Source organism: Fusarium redolens (assembly GCF_020744475.1).
Source record: "Fusarium redolens strain MPI-CAGE-AT-0023 chromosome Unknown BKA55scaffold_26, whole genome shotgun sequence".
Taxonomy (NCBI): domain Eukaryota; kingdom Fungi; phylum Ascomycota; class Sordariomycetes; order Hypocreales; family Nectriaceae; genus Fusarium; species Fusarium redolens.
The window spans coordinates 487,858-509,157 of NW_025763689.1; the positions used below are offsets into that span (position 1 = coordinate 487,858).

A 21,300-nucleotide genomic window follows, 5' to 3' on the forward strand; every position below is an offset into this window, starting at 1 on the left:
GATGTTGATGTTTAATTGAAAGCGGGGTCCGGACCTCGGATGTGTCGGAACTTTTGCACGGGACTGTATCAAAGACTCGTCGGAGCAGAGGCTCTCCGCGCATATATCAGTTCATCAATCCACCCAGTATCTCTATAAAAAAAGCCAAGATACATACCAAGAACTCGCCGAGAAACACATCAATGCCTGAAGAATCTCTAAGTGCCCAAAGATATCGTTCTATGGCATATCCAATAATGTCTGCAAGTACTACCCAATTCGTTGAATGCTGTTGAAAACGCAGATTCTCGCTCCAACCACGCGACTCGATTATAAGAAGGTCTCAACGACAAAGCTACATGCCAGGATGGTAGCGATATGGATGCCACAAGAGGGAAACTTGACAAGAACCCGGTGCAACCGAGAAGGGATGATAGAGAAAGTGATGCAGTAGACTGGATATTAAAGTTGTAGAATGGAGCCCTGGTTTGTGAGAGTCCATGAGCTTACATGACTGACGCAAAAGCACCATAAGATCAAGGGCCTGGCTAGATGGATTTCAGAGCTGCTTGCGTTCGAGCGAAGGATAATGAAGAATCAGGTCCATAGTATGACGCAACTGAAGAAGATGGTAGGAACTAAAAGAAGCATGTGGGTGAGGATAAAGCTGCCCCAGGTAAGCAGAACAGCGATGTCCCGAAGGCACTCATTGATGCGTCGAGCTTCTGGATCAGGCTCAGACTGGCGCCATGCAACTAAGAAGAATTAGTAATATTCACTGAAAATATTAGAGCATCTTACAGAGAAAAGCAAGTGACGATATAACTCTAAGTAAATAAGATGGATTGCGGTAGAATATGACCCGAGTTTGGCTATAGGATATGTGCAGATTACGTTCTTGGAAAGGTATTGTAAAATATCGGTCGCGAAAGAATGAGCCTTGTTCCTGTATCGATCTGCATAAGTGGATCGACGGGCATAAGAAAGGAGACTGCTAAGATACTGAGAGACATCTTCGTGAAGCTTGTTACAAGTTTCCGAATTTGGACAGGTGATAGCCGCATCCTGATGAAACCATGGGATCTGTAGAACGATTCAAAACACTACTAAAAGAGAACTAGTTACCGTTCTGATCCAGTAACCTATTGCATGTCATTCACGCTTGGACATATGATTAAGTCGTTAGGTGGCATCAAGCCACCAGCAGAACAAAGAGCACTCAAAACAGCTAGGCTGCCGGACTCAGACACCTAGCTTGACCCTCTTTTGACCACACTTTTCTACATCTTGAAAATGAAATGGTCACCATTCGGACCAGGTGGCGAGGCTTGGTGAAGAAGTATCACAGCGATGTGCCCCGCAAACTACGAACAACAGATACTGCTCAAAAATAATGAGATCTGGAACCCAGGCATGTCTCGCTACTAGGAGCCGGAACATCGCATGTTATGCAATTTTCTATTTCACCCGCCTCACACCCTCAATCTCACCACTGCGGCGGGGCTCGTCCTCCGCCGCCTCCGATTAATCGCCTCAACACCAATGAACCTGGATTTCTACGGCGTGTGGGCAAACGTCTGTACAACGGAACTGGAAGAGTTGTCAACTTTATGGAAGAAAAGGTCGTCGACGCTCTGCGTCTTAGGATTGAAGCCAAAAAAGGCACGCTATACCCCGTCTCTGCCTCGATTGAACGAACTTGGAATGCCTGTGGACCTCCACGAGCACGATGGTTCACAGCTACCTTTCGGACCTCCGTCAAGCCCCGCCAGAACTCACTCTCAGTCTGTTTCACCACATGAAGTGGATAAATGACCGTCACAGCGCCCTCCTCTTAGGTGAAAGCAGCGCTGAACTCCAGTCCGGAGGTTTGAATGGGAATGGTTGTTTGAGGATGCTTTGGAAATGTAATATGGAACCACAGCAGCGAATCATATAACATGGTCAATCCAGTTTAGACTTAACCTAGACTAGTCTAGACTGTTGATTCTTATGCAAGAGCTTTAATGTGCTCCTCAACGGCACGCGCTGTGATAAATATCTAATAGTTTAGTTCTTATTAAGGTATTTCCTCGACGAGGCGCTAATCTAGCCCATATTTATGTATATATTCTTGCACTGTCGAGTGGAGAATACACTGTCTTGCAATTTCATCTTATCATTGTAGAGGCCTTCCTATTTGGTACTAGCAGGTGTAGCAAAAATTAGTTCATACCAGGTCTGTGTAGTATAAACTGCATTTCTCAGTAGTCAAAGTTGACTGCGCTAGTTCTCCGTGCACGCTGTATCCACTACATGGGAATGTAGTGTGCGGATTGGTCAGAACTATTCGGTTTGGAACTACAGTCAGAGTGGTGTTAGAATTGCACATCTGACTCGAGGTCATCAACACCATGAGACTGGCATTTTACCATCACCAAGGCTTCCAAGATGCTTCAGAAACGAACTGTTCACTACGAACTTCACGCAAAATGTCACGCTCCAGTATCTGACAAACCAATAAAGTACAGTGCCCCCCAAGCAAGCCCAACTGCAGCTATCCGTGAACACAGTCCAGAACACAGGCCACACTTTTAAGAAACATTTTTTACTTCACGTACACACAACTCGCCTATGGTGTCTCATTTCAGCTCAAGCCTTAACCTGTAACCTGAGACGTCTTCGCACACTACTTCAAGTCTGTCAGATGTCACCAGTCGTCCGATATGCCCAACAGGAAGCCAAGATCACAAGCCCCTTCCCAGCTACCAGGAGGGAGAGCTCACGCCCAGCAGAGCGCGATACAGCAAAAGACCGGGGTCACGATCGCTGAGCTACAGGGCATGTTTCTCAACGCCAAGGTCAAGTTCTTCCAGAATCTTAGAAAATTGGTAGCCCCCCATTATGAAACACATGGGTGGGGTCCAATTCATGAGGCAATGCGAGACGAAGCGGCTCTACGAAGGCAGGGAGGGTATAGATCGAACTCGCAAACAGCTACGTGGATGCCCATGGACGTGGACAACGCCTGGAAGAGATTAGATGGTGGTGGCGGTCCAGCACCACCTTCACTCATTTCCCCACCGCCCAGAACGTCGGGGTATTGCCCTGGAGTACACGTTGTGCTTTGCGGTATCGGTGACCCTGAGTCCCAGACCATCTATGGTGAGGGTTGCATTCGATCGATCGACGTCACACCAACCGATCACTTCTAGCGTCTCCTGCTCAGCACACTGGATGCTGAGTTCTACAAAAATCTAGAGGAGGATGCCGGAGTTGGACTCTGCTACAATACGGGTACCAAAAACCACGAGGACGCAAAGGCGAACGACCAGGAGCCCCTTATAGGGCCAGACGATGTGGGAATCAAGGTTCACGGGATCGTTCTCACTCTACTGTAGGCAAAGTATACTGGCTACATGACGGTTAAGTTCAAGAGCTGGCAGTGGCTGAAGCACAAGGTTGCGTGCGGCGCGATGGGCGATTATCTCGGCAATCTCAACAAGGACACGACCCTCTTTACCCACATGCGACGCCCTCACCGTACAGAAGACAGCGTCGATCACGGATTTGACTTCGCATGTCTGAATGACCAGATCAAGAGAGCAAATTATCTGTTTTCAGGAGACATATCTCAATACCCAAGACCTAAAGAGGATGATGCAGATATGTATGAACTGCCTGGCGCAAAGATCCTGCATGATATTACGAAGGACGAGATAACACCTCCCGAGTTCCGCTTCCGCCCTAAAGTTTGCTACTCTCAATCTTCGGATTATACTATGCAAGATTATCAGAGCGTTTCATCGTGCGGGGCTCGTCAAGCACAGGACCCTGTGACATATTGACTGGTTCGTCCGACAACCCGACACTCACCAGTCTGCTGAGATGTTGCACAAGCAATAGTGATGGCATGGGTTACGGTGGAAAGATGTATTTCCACCAGGAACTCAAGCAATCTTTGACAAAGTGGAGAGACATCAGTGTCTTCATGGTCGGTGATACCATAATCCAGATCGCCATGTCCAAGGGTGACTGGATTGACCCCGACGCCCACCATTCCGGCTTCACTGCCGATCGCTGCTTCACCAATTGGCGGAGATTCAACCCTGCCCCCCAGAACGCCACGACAGAAGAAGCGAAGAAGAAAGAAGCCGAGCTTGGTAGATTTGTAACCTTTCAGTGACAGGAGCTGGTCAATCGCAAGCCGCAAGAGTTCGAGTCGCTTGATGTTGCAGTGTGGCTGGACATTGGCATCTGGGAGATCACTAAGCGTGGATTGTTCACTAATGCAGAACTGCATCCATTCTAATCAGGCGTAGCTTGAAGGGCCTATGGGGTAGAGTTGTTATATATCTCAAGTAGTATAAATTGTGGTGTAGTAGTTTAAACCACATCTTCGCCTTAGGTCATAAATAATAAGTCTATATCCTGCTTTACTTAACAAATTCAGCGCTCTTAATCAATAAGGCTATGCCCTGTCTATGGCAAAATGGAACTACTATATGAAATAGTAGCTACTTTCTATAGAGTATATAATGCCAAGGGGTGGTATAAACTAGACTTGGTAGTATAAACTACGTGTCTCAAGGTATTGTGCCCAACTAAGCTTGCCTAGTTGGCCCCACCCCCCGGGCTCGAGCCAACGGGTATTAATTAAACTGAGCCGATCCTTGATATGCCCGCTATTTGCCCGCTATTTAAAGTTTTTTATCGGCAGCATCTTGGCGGTCAGCAGCCACTCATTCAGCTCCATTGAGTGGATCACATCTAAGCACGGCTTCCCAGCCCTGACAGGGGCGGTGAAACAGCATGTCAGCGCCATGCCTCAGGTTTTCCTGCATCCTTATGAGACCATTAGTTTGGCGGCGCGGCGGTTATTCAGGGGATGTGACCAACTTGAACGAACAACGCTCTGATATCTTGACCTGCTGCTAGTATGAGTCTTGGCTGGTTAGATGTAATTTAACTTTTTCAAGACCCGCATTTGAATAGGGTCTAGGTATCTGGTCCATATGCTACGGATCAACCCAAACGTTTGAGACCAGATGAGTCCCTAACATACCGTCCTTCGTCACGTTCCCTGATATGGCGGAAAACTAGCTATTCAACTGTTATGGAATACACAGTAGAGGGGCACATAACAGAGGGTTTGAAGAGCCTTGGTTTCTAGAATGATAAGAGGAGATGCCGGTCGCCTTATAGAAAAGAAGAGAAGATTGTCTGAGTAGTAGGTCCGCGAGCTAATCATGTTGATCCCACCTTTTGACAATTGTCAACGTTTGAATGCAAGTTGTCAAAGAGAACTCACCTTATCTAGGTCATAGTAACATCATTTTCGGGTCAACGCTAATAAGAAAATAATCAATAACTATCTAATTACATCTAAATCTTCTCAAAACATATACTATCTACAAAGGAACGTAGTATAACCAGAAACTTAATATGTTAATAGAGAAACTTATTATGAAACCTAACTCCGTGTACGAAACCATCGGCGATATGACATGTTCTGCCCAGGACCTTTTATCGAGCCGACTTCCGACCATTCCTATTCACCCAAAGGAGAAAGCTTTGAAATATGCTTGCAAAGATTACATTGAGCCCTTCTTGGCTTGCAGGTCCCGTTCTGACAGTACCACTTGCCATTGACAAGTTGACGATTGGTTGCTTGGAAGGGATATGCAATTTTGATAACTGCCTGGTCTATGACGGATAGACGATTGGTCAAAGGGATATCAACTCCGTCCACATTCCATTCACACTCTGAAAGGGTCTTGTAGATCATGATGGATTGCCGGTCGAATTTTGAAACAAGGCGAGGCCGGTAATCAATTCGCTTTTCAAAGTTCGCCTCGAAGTCTTCCTCTGTTTTACCAGTATCTATTATCCATTTTGCCTTGTCGAACTTGAGGTTGGATGCCGGGGAGGCGTGCTCGTGACGGAATCCAAGGGCGTGCCCAAGCTCATGGAATGCCATACGACGGATCTGATCTGCCGCATGCCATGGCTCTACTGCAAGATTCATAGTTCTTCCTGGGACCCTTAGCGCCTGTGTTCCAATGACAGACCAACTAATACCAGGCTGAAAAGTGATTTGGAGGTCAGCTCTTCCCATGGCGTGGTTATTTGTTGTGGTTGCCAGAAATTGAAAACTGATGTTTGCGTCTTGGACCCACTGCTCAGCACATTGGGCGACTATCTGAATCACCCTGTCGGCGTGACAATGGATTGGCCGTTCAAGGAATACCACCGTGATGGCATGCCCAAGGGGCCAACGGTCCTCCTTATCGATCCATAACGCTTGAGCCTCACGGGGAATGTCGCCGTGATGGATAGACTTGACAGATGGCGAGGTGATTCTGGAGCTTGATCCTTCAAGCCAGTTGAACCGGATATGAGATGTGTGCAGGCTGGGAGGAAGATTGTCACTGTCGGCTTGAAAGGATAATGTGGCTTTAGGGGCCGCCAAGCTCAGTTGTGATAGTAACATGATCATGGGGGAACTAGAACAATGAGGAAGGTGCATGAAGAGTGGATGATAGATAAGAAAGACACGAGTTTAAGAGGGAGAGGAGGGCTATATATAAATAATTGCGTGTGACAGCTTCTTCATTTCAGTTATTGTCAGATCGTTCTCGACACCTAGTACTAGGGTCAGTCGGTGTTTGTTGTCTGATGACGGAGTAGGGAGACAGGGGATGGTGGGTAACGCTAGTAGATGCAGTAGCGCATGGCCCCCAGGGAAGCTCATTGGAAGCGTGAGAAGATGGACAAGTCCCCAGGGTATCAAGATGACACTCCGGAGCACTGAACCGACAGTCCGTCCCTCCCAACTGCCCCCACTATCCACTGAGCTAGCCCTAATTTGATTTGCGGTCGCTCATCTATTTTGGTTAGCTCTGCGACTTTTTCAAAAGGGAGCAATGTTATTGGCTATTCACCTTTGTCGTTTGGCTCGTAGTGAGACACGGGATACGACATTTGACAAGGGTAGGGATGTCGGAAAACTTTAAGTGGAGACAAACACGGTGCCAAGATGGTCACCTCCACCATATCACTGACCTCAGAGGAGGCAGTTAGATCAGATAATTATATTTGTTATAAGTGAGCACGATAATAAAAGCAAAATAATCAATATACTGGTATTGCATAGATGCGGTTTTATGTATATAATTGCTGACAGGGCTATTATTATAGACTTAGGTAAAGCTGCTTGCTTGCCTACGCTTTGTTCTTCGTTTAGGACTCCTCGCTCCAATCTTCTTGGGTCTCTCCTTCTTCTTTATGAGGCTATATTCGATCTTTATAAAGCAAAAATTTCATCACTAACTATCTCTGCTGTTGAAAGAAGAAGTGCGTGCTGGCTGCTAAGCAGATCTCACAGTCCTTGTATATATGCGAAATAAGGTTGCTGTGGCTATACTATATAACATCTTAATTATCAGCTATATAGAGATGGACGAGGTTGGCTTTACTTTAGCAATATTAGAAAAATAAAATAACTACACTTTGGAGGGCAATAGCTGGCTTTATTTTTAGCAACCTTTTAACAATGCTGCTAGAGCCTCCTTACCTAGAAGGTAATATAATGTCTTTTCTATGGCTCTAATTTGTTAAAGCTCTATGTGTGTATATATCACAGAGTTATATATAGGTATTTCTTACTATTTGCCTTCAGCAGGCATAATAGATTTCCTGTCCTATACATTAACAGAGAACACAAAATTCTATATAATAAGGGTTATTATTAATACCCTTACAGCTACTTATAAAAAGGCTTTTTATATAAGTCTTTAAGGGCCAACAGATAAAGAGAATAAACTAACTCTGTAATAGCCAACTAGCCTTTTACTATTCTAAGTGCTATTCTATTTATTATACAGATGCAAAGCCATAAAGTGCTCTTCTTACTGTGTTTCTGAGAGGCTTGCCGTTCCTAGAGGGCGAAGGCGCGAGTATCGAGCTGTGAAATCACAGTTCGGAGGGATCTCTTGCACCGATTAACAATCAAGACGTAGGAGGCTGGACGAACTGTGCAGACGTTTCGCAAGACAAAAATAACAGGGCTATCGAAGTAGAAGGCCGTGTTTCTTCTTTAGGAGAGTTGTCAACTATCCTTATCTATTCACTCTAGTCATACTATCGTCTGGCTAAAGCTAAGACCAGTCAATTATTACCACCAAAGCCATCACGATATGTAGACATTGAATCAAGCATGTACTATCAACGGAGCGGGGGCCTAGCTAGCACGACGGCTATCTTGACATATTGTTTGTGGTCTGCATCCCCCTGGCATCTCTACTATACAGAGCGGCACCATCTATGACGAAAAGGAAGCCACTCGGTTCCGACTTGGCAGCAAGCAAATATGTTATTCTATCCAGCATTTATACAATGCCTTGATCTCTGGAGCGCAAATAGGACCTTTACTTTAGAATTCCTTCACTTCTCTATATGACTGGAGTAGCCGTAGGTCAGGCAGCATGACAAGGAGCACAGTTTTTTAACATAATATAAAGCTTGTCCCAAAGCCTCCATAGTAACCAAGTAAACCTTGGTAAGTTTCCTTTCGTAAGGTAAGGTCCTACATGCAAGTATAAAGATACGTTTCAAAGGCAACACCTTACGACTGTACATTTGACAATCCATTTGGCAGTACGTAGCGATGCCAAGCCCTGCAAGTCCCACATTTTCACCGTCGGAACGGCCTATCCGGACTGTCTAGACGTCCAATAGCACATAGACGCTAAGGTATAGAAATGGGGCCAATCTCCCTGAGGAATTTAATTTGTCCTCGGTTGATGCAAGCCGCAGCCGGTGCATTTTTAGCGCGAAAACGCAAGCCACTTAAACATGGGCTAAAGGCTGAGTCCAAGTCATGTAGAAAGTAGCTCAGTAGCATGGGTAAAAAAAAGGCTCGAAATCTATAGTTCTATCTCAACTAATGACTGTAACCAGCTTCACAAAACAGGTCTCACTTTTACCTCTATAAATTGTATTCTGTAGTTGATATTCTTACGAACTTTATAATTCTTTATCTGCTCATCTGTTGCCGCTAGCACATTCATAAAGGCCTCTGCAGAGCAAGAGAGAGAACCATGGAAGAACTGTCCTTTGCACAGTTCTTGAAAGATATAAATACGAGAGACCTCCTGAAATCGAAGGGAAAAGCAGGAAGAGAAGAACCCAAGCAGTTGGTCAGTTGTTATTAACTTCAACGGTATACATTGTTTCTTATACATCAGAACATCTTACTCAGATATGGGTTTTCATACTAAATAGAGTGCTCACTTAGGTAAACATGGAAAAGCTTAGTAGCATTATCAGGTTGAATGTGTGCTACATGATAGAGCAGTCAGCCAGGAGGACGAGGAGGAAAATAGAGAAGTAAGAGATAATAGCTAACAAAGACAAATAATAAAGGTGGCAATGAAGTATACTATTCGACAATTAAGAAATATAGCCATCCATGCACTGGGACGCCAAAACTATAAAATGCAGCAGTCGGCATTAAGAAGGCAAGGGCAGGGCTCGTGTAGGGGGTTCTCAGTCAAGGGAATCAACTTGCAGGTAGCATATAGTTAAAGTCCAAGCGACACAACAATGGGAGGAGGGTAGGAGAGCTTATTTCAGGTATGCGGCCAGCTGCCATGCCGACTATACCTAGGAAACACTATATCTAATGTCCCAGGTATTACAAGATAACCAACTGAAATAGATGGTGGCGGGAGTGTATGTAATGGTTCCTTATGTTACCAGTGCTAGCCTTTCTTCTGCGGCTTAGATTCGAACATACTTTAAAAGCTGCTGTGTTGGCGCAAGCAAGGCGTTTAAAGAGATATTTTGTTAATTGTTCGGGCTCGAGTAAAGTGCCGAGGGCAGTTCTAAACCGGGCGCGGTCATGAGAGCCCCAGTAGATTTTAACAAGTCGGATACACTAAAAATTCATAATAGCAAACGGGTTGGTTCACCATGGCTCCGGCCAACAGTGGCCGTCGCCGTTGCAGGAATGAGGTTGATAATCTTCGTTAGCTACGGAAGGCTTTAACGCCAAAGGTGCAGTTTAGTAACCCCTGTGTGAGGCTCGACAAGCCCTCTCGCGGCATCTCCCAGAGTCTTATTATTAACTAAAGGTTGTAACCATCCCGTTTCTTGTGTATGAGTTTACCGATTCAGTTGCTATCAAGTGCACAATTGCATTATTTGTTGGTCAGGGCACCGCGTGGTTAACGTCTGAAATGTCCCCAGATGATCCCAGACGACCTGCCTACACGTCAATATGGATCTTAACTACAAAATGGAAAAGTCGGCTATACTTCCGTAAGCTTTATACCATCATTCTGGAAGTCTCACTAATAACAAGTGCAGTAAGTTATACCATGTATTTACTCCCACGCCGTTGAAATGCTGATAGATTTGGGTTACGGCCCATCACAAGTCGTTCAGTCTTCAAGACCGTTGTATCTTCTCTCTATGGAATGACTAACTACCGTAATATCCGCACTTTCGTTCTTTTAGTTACTGCAGAGCACTATCTCGCAGTTCCTCAAGGTGCGGTTCTTGACAAACAGAATCTACGACCGTGAGGTTATCCAACAATCCAAAGGCCACATTAGGCCCTTGGGTGCTTTTTTAGCTTGACCCCATGAGGGTCTCCATAGCCTCCTCCAACTTCACGGCTTGGACCAAGATTAAAAGGTGGGTCGGATAAGCACTAAAGTTTGCGCTAGCCTCAATTAGAATTTCCTTCCCTCCCACGAGCAAAAGATTAGGGGAATCAAATATGAACTGTGGTTTTTACTGGCTCACGGAGTATTTCGACTGAAGCCCTAGTTAACAGATACCAGGATACGAACGAATTCCGTCAATGCCCTGCGATACCAGCCCTAAACAAGACTGAACCTCCTATGGACATGAGGCTATATATAGAAGATACCCCACAATTCAAATTCTCAATAGGGCCCACTATTAGCCCACCTGTTCAAACCGGATGCACTTCCGTTGTGGGTACTGACAAGGAGTCTTTGGCTGTGGAGCTGTCAGTTGGACATGCACGCTTCCACCAGATATGGCCGTCCCAAAAGCTAGCTGGATGAACAACCCTAAATACAGTCGACAAGAGACAAGGACAATAACAAATGTATTTGGGCCATCTAGGAAGTGAAATGCCACCATTGCCTGCTTTCCATTGTAAAAGACCGGGACCATATGTTCGACACTTACGAGTCTATTCGCCCGACTTAATGGTCATTCAATTCCGGTTCGGCAAGGCCATGGCGACTATGAGTCTATTCACACTGGAACACTGAACAACACGGTAGAAGCTGCCGTCTTTTCTTCGCGTAGCAGTCTCCAATCTGAAAGCCGACATGGCATGCAAGGTGATCATCTATCGCGTCGTCTTAACGATATCACGGTCAAAAGTCTGTTCGTGAAAAATAAAGAATTCCCACCAAGATATGTATAATGACAGACCTTTTACGTTCAGCAATCATGATCACATAGAGGACGGTGATAACACGTGATGTAGTCTATGCAAAGGGATTGTTGATGATCATTCCTCAGTCACAAATAACGAGAGCCTAAAAAGGTAACAGAAACTTTCCGCAAACAGAGAGAATATTATAATTACTTATGTGTTAAGGTCTAGTGTAGGCGATGAACTTGAACAACCGATTTAAAGCCAGGGATAACGTAGGTCGTGTTCTACTGCACGACTTCGCTTGGCAACACCATGACCCAAGACTCATTGAAGAATATGTCAAGTGCATGCTAAAGAAATCCGGCAAGTCGATGAGGATAAGTTCACCCCACTACATCTATCATTGGAGTACAAAGGCATTATCAATGCATTCGTCTCTAAAGAGCGACTGTAAAGCTTAGGAATGATTAATTTGAGTTGGGATATTGCACTTGAAGAATCTATCACGTATTGGTCTATGCCAACGATGAATATTATTCGAGACAACATGCTTCCAACAGATATCAATCGTATCAACGTCAGTGGTAGACGGCACTGCACCGAGCCGCAAATCATGGCCGTGAGCGACGGACTTCTGTTAGAAAAACTCTCATCGAGGGTAATCTGGGCTCTAACCTTGGAACCAGGCCGACTCACCGCACTACACTTGGCAGTCCAGGGAAACTTCGCTGATGCTATTGAAGCGATTGTCCTCAACCATGCCAAGCCGCGAGATTCGGCCAACCATATGGGCTAGTATACTGCTAAAGGGGATCCAAGTTTATATGCCGCTGCAGGACATGGTATAAGATGTAAATAACTACAGTTGGTGCAAAGTGATATAAAATAGCACAGTCAGAACTGACATTTTGTGGCGCAGTCAAAAATGCACTCGCATTTTGTGGCGCAGTCGAGTGCGACTTTCTGCAACATAGAGCAGTCAAATGTAAAACAGTAGCCATTGCCCAACCGTAATAACAACGTTAATCGAGGTTAGCTGACTACGGCGGGCCACAGCGTCTTGAGCGCTGTGTAAGCTACGGTTTGTGGCGCAGTCGAAAGGCGCTTCGTGGCGCAGTCGAAGGGTGCTTTGTGGCGCAGTCGAAACTGCACTTTCTATCTCTTAACTGTGCGAAGGCTCCCAACGCGTACAGACAGAGGTTTGATCCAATTAAGATAGAGCTAATAAAGATAATTCTTTCTCCATCTAAATTCTATAGTGATAGAAGTCAAAGCAGTACGATGAGTTACGTAGCGCCATGTTGCAGAGGTTACAGCCGTACCTTGATTTGGGCATTGTTTTTTCACTCCTGTTCCCCTCAATCTCCGCCGACGCCTTCGCCTTCGCTTGTGACCTCACAACACCACAGCAATGGCTCTGACAGGTATGACAGGAAGAGCGCTTGGTGCGGCCCGGAGAGATGAGCTTATGGCCCGGGCTATTGAGGTCTTCGTTGCCGGACCGGTATCTATTCCTTTCTTGAAAATCGGGACTGAAGGTCGCGATGAGGATATCTATAAGGCAGCCTCGCCACGCATCCTGGGACCTGCATCAGGAATAGTAAGGCTTGTGCAGCCACATTTCTTTATGGGAGCCTTGCATCATTAAGCGCGGAAATTCAGATGAACAAAAGATTGCTCATCGCAAATCCAAGGCAAGCTCTACTTAGAGCCCAAGGCACAAGACCTAGGAGGGTTACCTACCGCAGGGCGACTCCGTAACCGACTGTTCAGCGGACCGCGGAGCAATCTGCCATGTTGGGTCGGCTCTTGCCAAACCGGGCAGTTGGGACATATCCCACTTACAGCATCACGAATTCTAATAGCCTTTGAGATGGCGTTGGAAGAGACTCAGTAAACACGATAACAGGAATAAGCACTGCTCTTCTCAGTCTACCAACTGAGCAACCGAGCGAGTACGGCGACTCTGCGACAGAAGCCGGCAGTGTATCTTAGCTTTTCGCACCCAGTGCATTGCGCATAGCACTCTTCCCTGCCCATTGTCAAGACCTGGCCTCGGACGACTGTTCTATGGCTCTTTGAGGACCCAACTCCCTCCTCCCCTTAGTTCCATCCATCCAGCCCGAGAGAGATTTGACATATTACTTAGCGTAACTGCATTCATAGCTATAAATACACCGTGACAAAAGGCGATACCGGCCCCGTCGGGTTGATCTGACCTTGGATTTCCCGACATATGCTAGAGTGCACAAGCCACAACGAGAAGTAGCTGCAACTTCAATGCCAAGAATCTACCGGATCTTCTGAATAGCGCCATCAAGTTACCATCGTCGCGTAGCTGAAGAGGTTAACGGGGATGCTTGCAATAGAGAATCTCCTCGACACTGTCAAGAGACATTGGCACTCCTACTTGATTCCATGTTTTTGCTAGTTTACCAGGTAACCCGGTTTCCTTCCAACAGGCTAAAAACCATGAGATGGGATTTTAAGAACACGGACTTCAGGAACATGAATTTCCAGTGCATGGGCCTTAGGGACACGGATTTCCCAGACATGGACTTCAGAAACTAGAGAACGGTTATCAGGCACATCATTCGCACCTAGGAGGAAACGATGACCCGTGTTGGATCATTGGCGGATCGTGAACGCCGGGCGTATACTGCTGCACTACTTAAGTATTAAAGATAAAAACAGGGCCTGTTTTATGTTTTAATCCAATTATATATCCTAATTTTAATAGGGATTATCTTATATTAAAATAGGCCCTGTTTTTGTTTTTAATACCTAGTAGTAAGTGTGAAATAGGGCCTGTTTTTATATTATATTAGATTATATTAATTATACTAACTTTATTAAATATCCTATTTCTAGAGTTTTAGCTTAATATATTATTCTTTTACTAACTTATAATATTTACTTTTATAAAATAAATTAATTAACTAATTTATAGTATAAGTTTAATATATTAAGAGATTTAACTTAGCTTAAATTAGCTCTTTAAGTTTAAAAGACTTTATCTTTACCTTAACTTACTTAAACTAGTAATTATTTATATATTATATAGTTATATACTTACTATTAATAATAACTATACTAGGCACTATTTTAGAGAGAAGTATTAAGTTCTTAAAGGTACTTAATAAAAGCTAAATATATTAATAAATTTACTTTAACTCCTTAGCCTAAAAATACTCCTTAAATAATAAGATAGCTTTATACTTTATTTTTATTTATAAACTTAAAATAATAAGACTTATATATATTATAGCCTACTTTTTATGCCTTTTTTATATATACTTTTATACTCTTTTCCTTTATATTTAATATTATTAAACTAATTATTTAATTCTTTATTTTATAGAAAGACCTTATCTTAATTAAACCTAATTAATAGTTTATATTTAGCTTATAATTAAAAAGTATTAGAAGATATTATTTTATATAGTTTTTTTTATTATTATTACTTTTTACCTTTAAATTAGTCTTTAAAACTTAGAAAATTTACTTTATTAATATAATTAATTTTTAAAAAGACTTTTAAATAACTTAATTATTTAGAAAAGAAGTACTTTTATATTACTTAAATTATATATTATAATAATAAAAAAGAAAAGGAAATATACTTAATAAAAAATAAATAAGCGGTTAAAATAAATAATAAAAATAACTTATAAAAGTAATAAAAAGTAATAAATCCCTTAGTTATTAAGCTAGGTATAGTAAAACTAAATAGCTTATATATATAAAGAGCAATATTAGAACTATAAAGTTAATATTACTTTATAATAACTTTTTATATTAAGGTAGTATTAGAATTTATTATATAAAAAAATCTAGCCTTAACTTAATAAGAAAATACTAAAAGTATATTATATCTTATAAATTATAATATACCTAATATAGCCTAAAATTAATAAAACTTAAAACTAATATAAAGGTATTTATAAAGCTACTTAAACCTAGGATAAGATAAAAGTAATATCTTATAAAGATTTTACTTAAATAATTAAATTAATTATTAATAATAAAATAACTAAAGCTAAGAATTATTAATATTTTAAGGAAATTAAAAATACCTTTAAAGTCTAAAAGCCTAAACTTATTAAAAACCCTTTTAAAATTATTTTTAAAAAATAACTTAAAACTAGTTAAAAAACTTAATATTAATAACCTTATTAATATAATATAAAAGCTATAAGTTAACTTAATAAATACTATTAAAGACTTAATTAAGGGTTATATTAAAATACTTAATACTTAAATAGAAAAGAAAATAATAAACTAAATAATATCTCTTTTTAAATATTTAAGAATTTAAATTTATTTTATAATTATTCCTTTAATTAATTAATTAAAAAAGGAGTTTAATATAAATATTAATACTTAATATATTAACTTAAGGTAGTAATATTAATATTAATATTATATTAAAAAAAGCGATTTTCTAAAGATTTATTATAACTAAAAGTATAATAAAAAATATAACTTAGCTAATTATAATATATTAAGTAATATAGCTTAAATCGATATTTAAAAAACCCTTATCTTAAGTACTTTTATTAATAAAGGTAAATGTAACTTTAAGGTTAAAAGACTTATTTATATTTAAATTAAAAGGTTTTTTATTTCTTATTTATATTATAATATAATAAGTATAAAAGAGTATAATAATAAAAAGATTAATTAAAATATTTAAGGTAAACTAGGCAAACTTATTTAAAAATACTTAAATAAAAGCCCTTTATATCTAGAAATATATACTTTATCTTATACTTACCTTAATAATAATATATATCTATTAATAAAAGTAATTAGTAAAATAAATAACCTTACCTAGCTTACTAAGACTTTTAAAATAGCTTAAATAAATCTCTTTATATTTAATAATAATAAAGATAAGGAAGTAATTAATTAAGTAATCTTATTATTTATAAACCTTTAAGTCTTTAATATTAATATAAATATAAATATAAGGAAGTATATTTATATTAAAAATAAAAAAGAAATATAAGTTATTAAGGCTTTTAAAAAGTAAATTATAAAAAAGGACTTAAAAAGTCTTAGTCTTATTAAGAAAGGGAAAGGTATTAAGGGATTAAATAACCTAAATATATATTAAGCCTTTATTTATAATTATATTAAAAGTAACTTTTATATAAAGAAAATTAATATTTCTTTATTTAATTTAATTACCTTAAATATATAAATAGGTAAGGAAATTATAAATAAACTTATAAATATAATAAAAGGCATTTTTAAAATCTTATATATAATAATTAAAAACCCTTAATCTAATTAAGGTAGTTAAATATTTATAAATATAATTTATTTTAATAATTAAGACTTTTATAATAATTACTAAAATAATATAAGTAAAAGGGCTAGTATATATACTATTCTTTTTAAACCTAAAAATTAAAATTAAATTAATTAATTAATTAAATATATTAGTAATAATATATAGGATAGTAAAATCAGTCTTATATTAACTAAAAGAAAATATAAAATTATTAAAAATAAAGGCACCTTATAAGAATTTAAGTATATTATTTAAACTATTAAAAAATAAGAACTAAAGCCTTAAATAATAACCTTAAGAAGTATATAAAAAGACTTTTTATATAATAAGATTTTAATTTATATAAAAAAACTAATAGATTAATAGTTAATAATATTAAAGTTAACTTTTACTTAAAGAATAATAATAAGGCCTTAATATAAATATAAAAGTTATTAAAAATTATAATTAGACTTAATAACTTAAATAATAAAGTTATAAAAGCTATATTAGTATTACAATCCTTGCAGTTATATTACATAAAACCTATAAATTTCCTCTAATTAATTAATAACTTATGCTTCCCCTTATCTCTATTATAAGCCGCTTAACAGGACTTATAATTAGACTTATAACTTATGTATAAATACCGACTTACTATGGCAAGTTACTATAAGTATATAAAACATATTTATTAGCACTTTTATAGATTCTAGCTTACTAGCTATTAATAAAACTTCTTTATATTAATTAAGCCTAATATATATTAAATTTATTATTAAGAGATATAATACTTTAATAAGCTTAGTTATATGCCTTATGCAATCTGCTAATAATAAACCTAGTATAGCTTAGTTTAATATAGTTAGACCTAATTATTATATATTAATAGCTCTTATTTAGACTATACTATATAAACACTAAGTAATATAAACATAATAGCTATACTAGTTATCCCTATCTAGCAAAACGCTACTATTAATATTACCCTAACCCTAGTTAATAATAAGCTACTTACTAACTAGGATATAGGAGGAAATAATAATAACTTATTTAAGAGTAGTAATAACTTTAATATTATCTAACTCTAATAATAAATTACTAATATAATTATTAAAATAGTAAAGCTTTACTAAATGCTTACTAAAGCAGCAAACCTCTAAGCTTAGCAGGCTAATAATAACTAAAATAGACTTTAAGAAATATATAACCTTACTAATACTATTATTTACAGTAAGGATACTAGAGAAATCTTTAAGCCTAACCTGCCTAAGATATTTAATAGAACTCTAAGCAAGCTCTTTATATTCCTTACTTAGTGCTAAGCCTTTATGTCTTACTATCTAACCTAGTTTATAGAAGAAGTAGATAAAACCAGATATATATTAAGATGCCTTAAGGGCACTGCCGCATAATAGTTCTAGCTACTCCTTAAAGACTAAATTACTAAAGGAGACCTAAAAGCCCTTAAACCCTAAACCTATATACTATATATTAACTACTTAGCTTTTAAGAAAGCCTTATAATAAGTATTTAAAACTATTAATAAAAAAGGATAAGCTAAAAGGAAAATTAAAATACTTAAATAAACTTAATTTATATTTAAACTTAAAGTAGAATTCCTTTAGTTAGTATCTAAACTACCTTAAGATTAAGATATATTTATATTATTTTTCTTTAATATACTTAAAGAACTAATATAAGCTAAGCTTTATAAAGAAAATAGACTTAAAACTTTAATAAACTATATTAACTAAGCAGTTAGAATTAATAACTAGCAATTTGCCTAAAAAACCTAAAACTCTTAATATAATAAATAATAAGATAATAAACCTTATTATAATGCTAATTAAGGAAGGAAATGCAATAATAATACATCTTATAGCACTAAAGCAAGACTAATAGAAATTAAAATAGTTAAATAAGATAAATCTAAACTTACTTACTAAAACTATAATAAGAAAGGATATAAGGACTTAGAATATAAAAACCCTATTAAAACTAACTAAAAATATAAACTAATACTTAAAGGAAAGAAATATATTAATATTATAAAAAAGAATAATAAACCCTAAATAGTAATTAAAATAGTTAATATAACTAGAAAAGATAGATATAATATATCTAGTACTGATTTTATTATAATTCTAGGACTACTAGAGGTATATAACTTATTCCTTAATAAGGAAGAAACCCTTAAAAAGTATTATCCTAACCTGGCACTAAAAGAATAACCTATCTTAAGATATAAAATATTAACTATAATAAAAAGAAAGGAAATTAAAAAAAAAACTATTAAGTGGAAAAGACTTAAATATACCGAAAATATAAAAGATCCTAAATACTAAAGAAAATAAAACAAATAATAAAAGGGCTATTAAAATAAATAAAGTATTTAATAAAAAGAAAACTTAAAATTAAGGGTTAAATAATAAGAACTAGTACCTATATAAAAAAAATAAAACAGTAAATATAATAAGGTTATAGTAATAGTTAGAAAAGGAAAGGAAGTTAACCCTAACCTAAATAATAAACTAAGTATTAAAGAATTTAACTAAGGCATTAACTAAGCATTAATAAGGACCTTTAAGAAACTAGGAGTACCCCTTAAGATCTAAGATAAAATAATTATATATAACCCCTACCTAATAGTAGATAATATTCCTGTTAAAACTACCTTAAGGCAACTTAATAAACACTATGGAGACCTAGGCTATGCCAAAGTAACTAAGGTATAAGGGGAACTCGATATTAAGAAAATCAAATATAAGGAGGACTAAATAGTTTAAAATACTAAAATTATACCTTATTATAATAAAATTAGAAACTATTTCTAAAATAACAAATACTAGAAATATATAGAACTTGCTAGAGAAAGAGCAATTATAAAATAAGATAATAATATTTATATCTAAGCCTATATAAAAAAGGTAGTAAAAGATCTTATAACCCTAGAAAAGCATATTTAGCTAGAAAAGGAATTATAAAGGTATTTATATTACCTAAACTATAAATAGATATTATAGATATTATATATATAATATTACTATCTATAGCACTAGTAAGATAAGGTAGTAAATAATTACTTCTTAGTTTAAATTAAAGAATATTAAGAATAAAAACTATACTTAATTATTAATATAATAGAATATTAAGTTATATAAAGATATAAAGGATTTTATATAGCTAGGCTAGAAGCTTATATAGAGATATATAAGAGAGCCTTAATATATATTTAAAACTCTAAACACATTATATAATAAAGATAATAAGTATAGCATAAAGTTAATATAAAAGAAGATAAAGCTATTAATAAGGGTATTACTAAAGTATATTAAGATATAACCTAATAGGAAGAAGAACTTTCTAAAGAAGAATCCTTAAGAGATATCTTTAAATAATTTAAAAAAGAATAACTTTAATACTTACTTATAATAACAGAAAGGGAGAAAGGAAGACCCCTTACTAATTAAGAAAAAAAAGATATTACCTTAAATTATAAAATAGGGAAAAGGGCCTATAAGGAATACCTAGTAGCTATTAATACTAATAAATGCCTAAATAACCTAGACTGCATTTATAGTAAATATAGCAGGGATTACCTAAGTAAGTAAGGAAAAGATCTATACTATCTATAGAAAAGTAATAAATAAGCAGAGAGCTAGAGGAGCCAGAACTCTTAAGAAAAGCTCTATAAATAATAATAAAATAAAATTAAAAAACCTACTTATAACTAGAAGTATAAATTAAGGGCAAGTAGCTTAATATACTTATAAATAGTAAAGCAGATATAAATATTATTTCCCCTAATATAATAAATAAGCTTTAAATACTATAAAAATATAAGGAAAAAAGAAGAATTTATACTATTACTAATGGAGAAGGAACTAATTATAAATACAAAAATAGAAAAATTACTAGAGAAATTAATTACCTTAAGGTCTTTATAAATAGAAAAAACTAAAGAATTAACTTTAATATTATCCTAATAAACAGTTTTAACTTAGTACTTAGATATCTATAGCTATAATGCTATAATCCCTATATTAACTAGAGAACTAGCTAGATAAACTGTAAAGATTATCCTTTAGATAATAAGTTAGATAATTCAGAAAATAATAATAAGAAATCTTAAACTTTAACTAAAGAGGATAGTAAAGTCTGGTATAAAGAATATTTACCTATTCTAAAAGGAATATAATATATATATAAAAAAGGCAGAAGAAAACGCATTAGAAGAATAATAGCAATCCTTAAAGGTTAATTTAGATAATTAAATTAAGATATTAAATAAATAAAATAAATTGCCTTAAAAGAATTTAATAATTAACTTAAGAATATATTACTAGAGTATTATATTTATAAGAAATTATTTTAGGAAGAACTAAATACTAAGTTACCTTAATATATAAATTATAATATCGAAATTATATTAAAAGATAGAAAGAATTTAAAATTCTTCCTTATCTATAACCTATCTAGAGATAAGCTTAATATACTTAAGGAATAGATAAATAATATACTATAAAAAGAATATATTTAACTATTAAAATCCTTAGCTAGATACCTAGTTATGTTTATACTAAAACCTAATATAAATAAACTATAACTTATAGTAAATTATAGATAACTTAACGAG

The 21,300-nt window shown here is 36.7% G+C and overlaps 2 protein-coding genes across 2 annotated transcripts; one reads left to right on the top strand and one right to left on the bottom strand.

Annotated features, from left to right (window-relative positions):
* Positions 1 to 2,684: 2,684 nt before the first annotated feature.
* BKA55DRAFT_546007 (uncharacterized protein) lies at positions 2,685 to 4,144 on the top strand (the record flags this gene model as incomplete). Its single annotated transcript, XM_046190871.1, has 4 exons — positions 2,685 to 3,123; positions 3,220 to 3,329; positions 3,366 to 3,766; positions 3,859 to 4,144. 4 exons carry the CDS (start codon positions 2,685 to 2,687, stop codon positions 4,142 to 4,144), a joined length of 1,236 nt encoding a protein of 411 aa, XP_046042489.1.
* A 1,365-nt stretch (positions 4,145 to 5,509) lies between these two features.
* On the bottom strand, positions 5,510 to 6,457 carry BKA55DRAFT_546008 (uncharacterized protein; the record flags this gene model as incomplete). Its single annotated transcript, XM_046190872.1, has 1 exon — positions 5,510 to 6,457. One exon carries the CDS (start codon positions 6,455 to 6,457, stop codon positions 5,510 to 5,512), a length of 948 nt encoding a protein of 315 aa, XP_046042490.1.
* Positions 6,458 to 21,300: the final 14,843 nt, after the last annotated feature.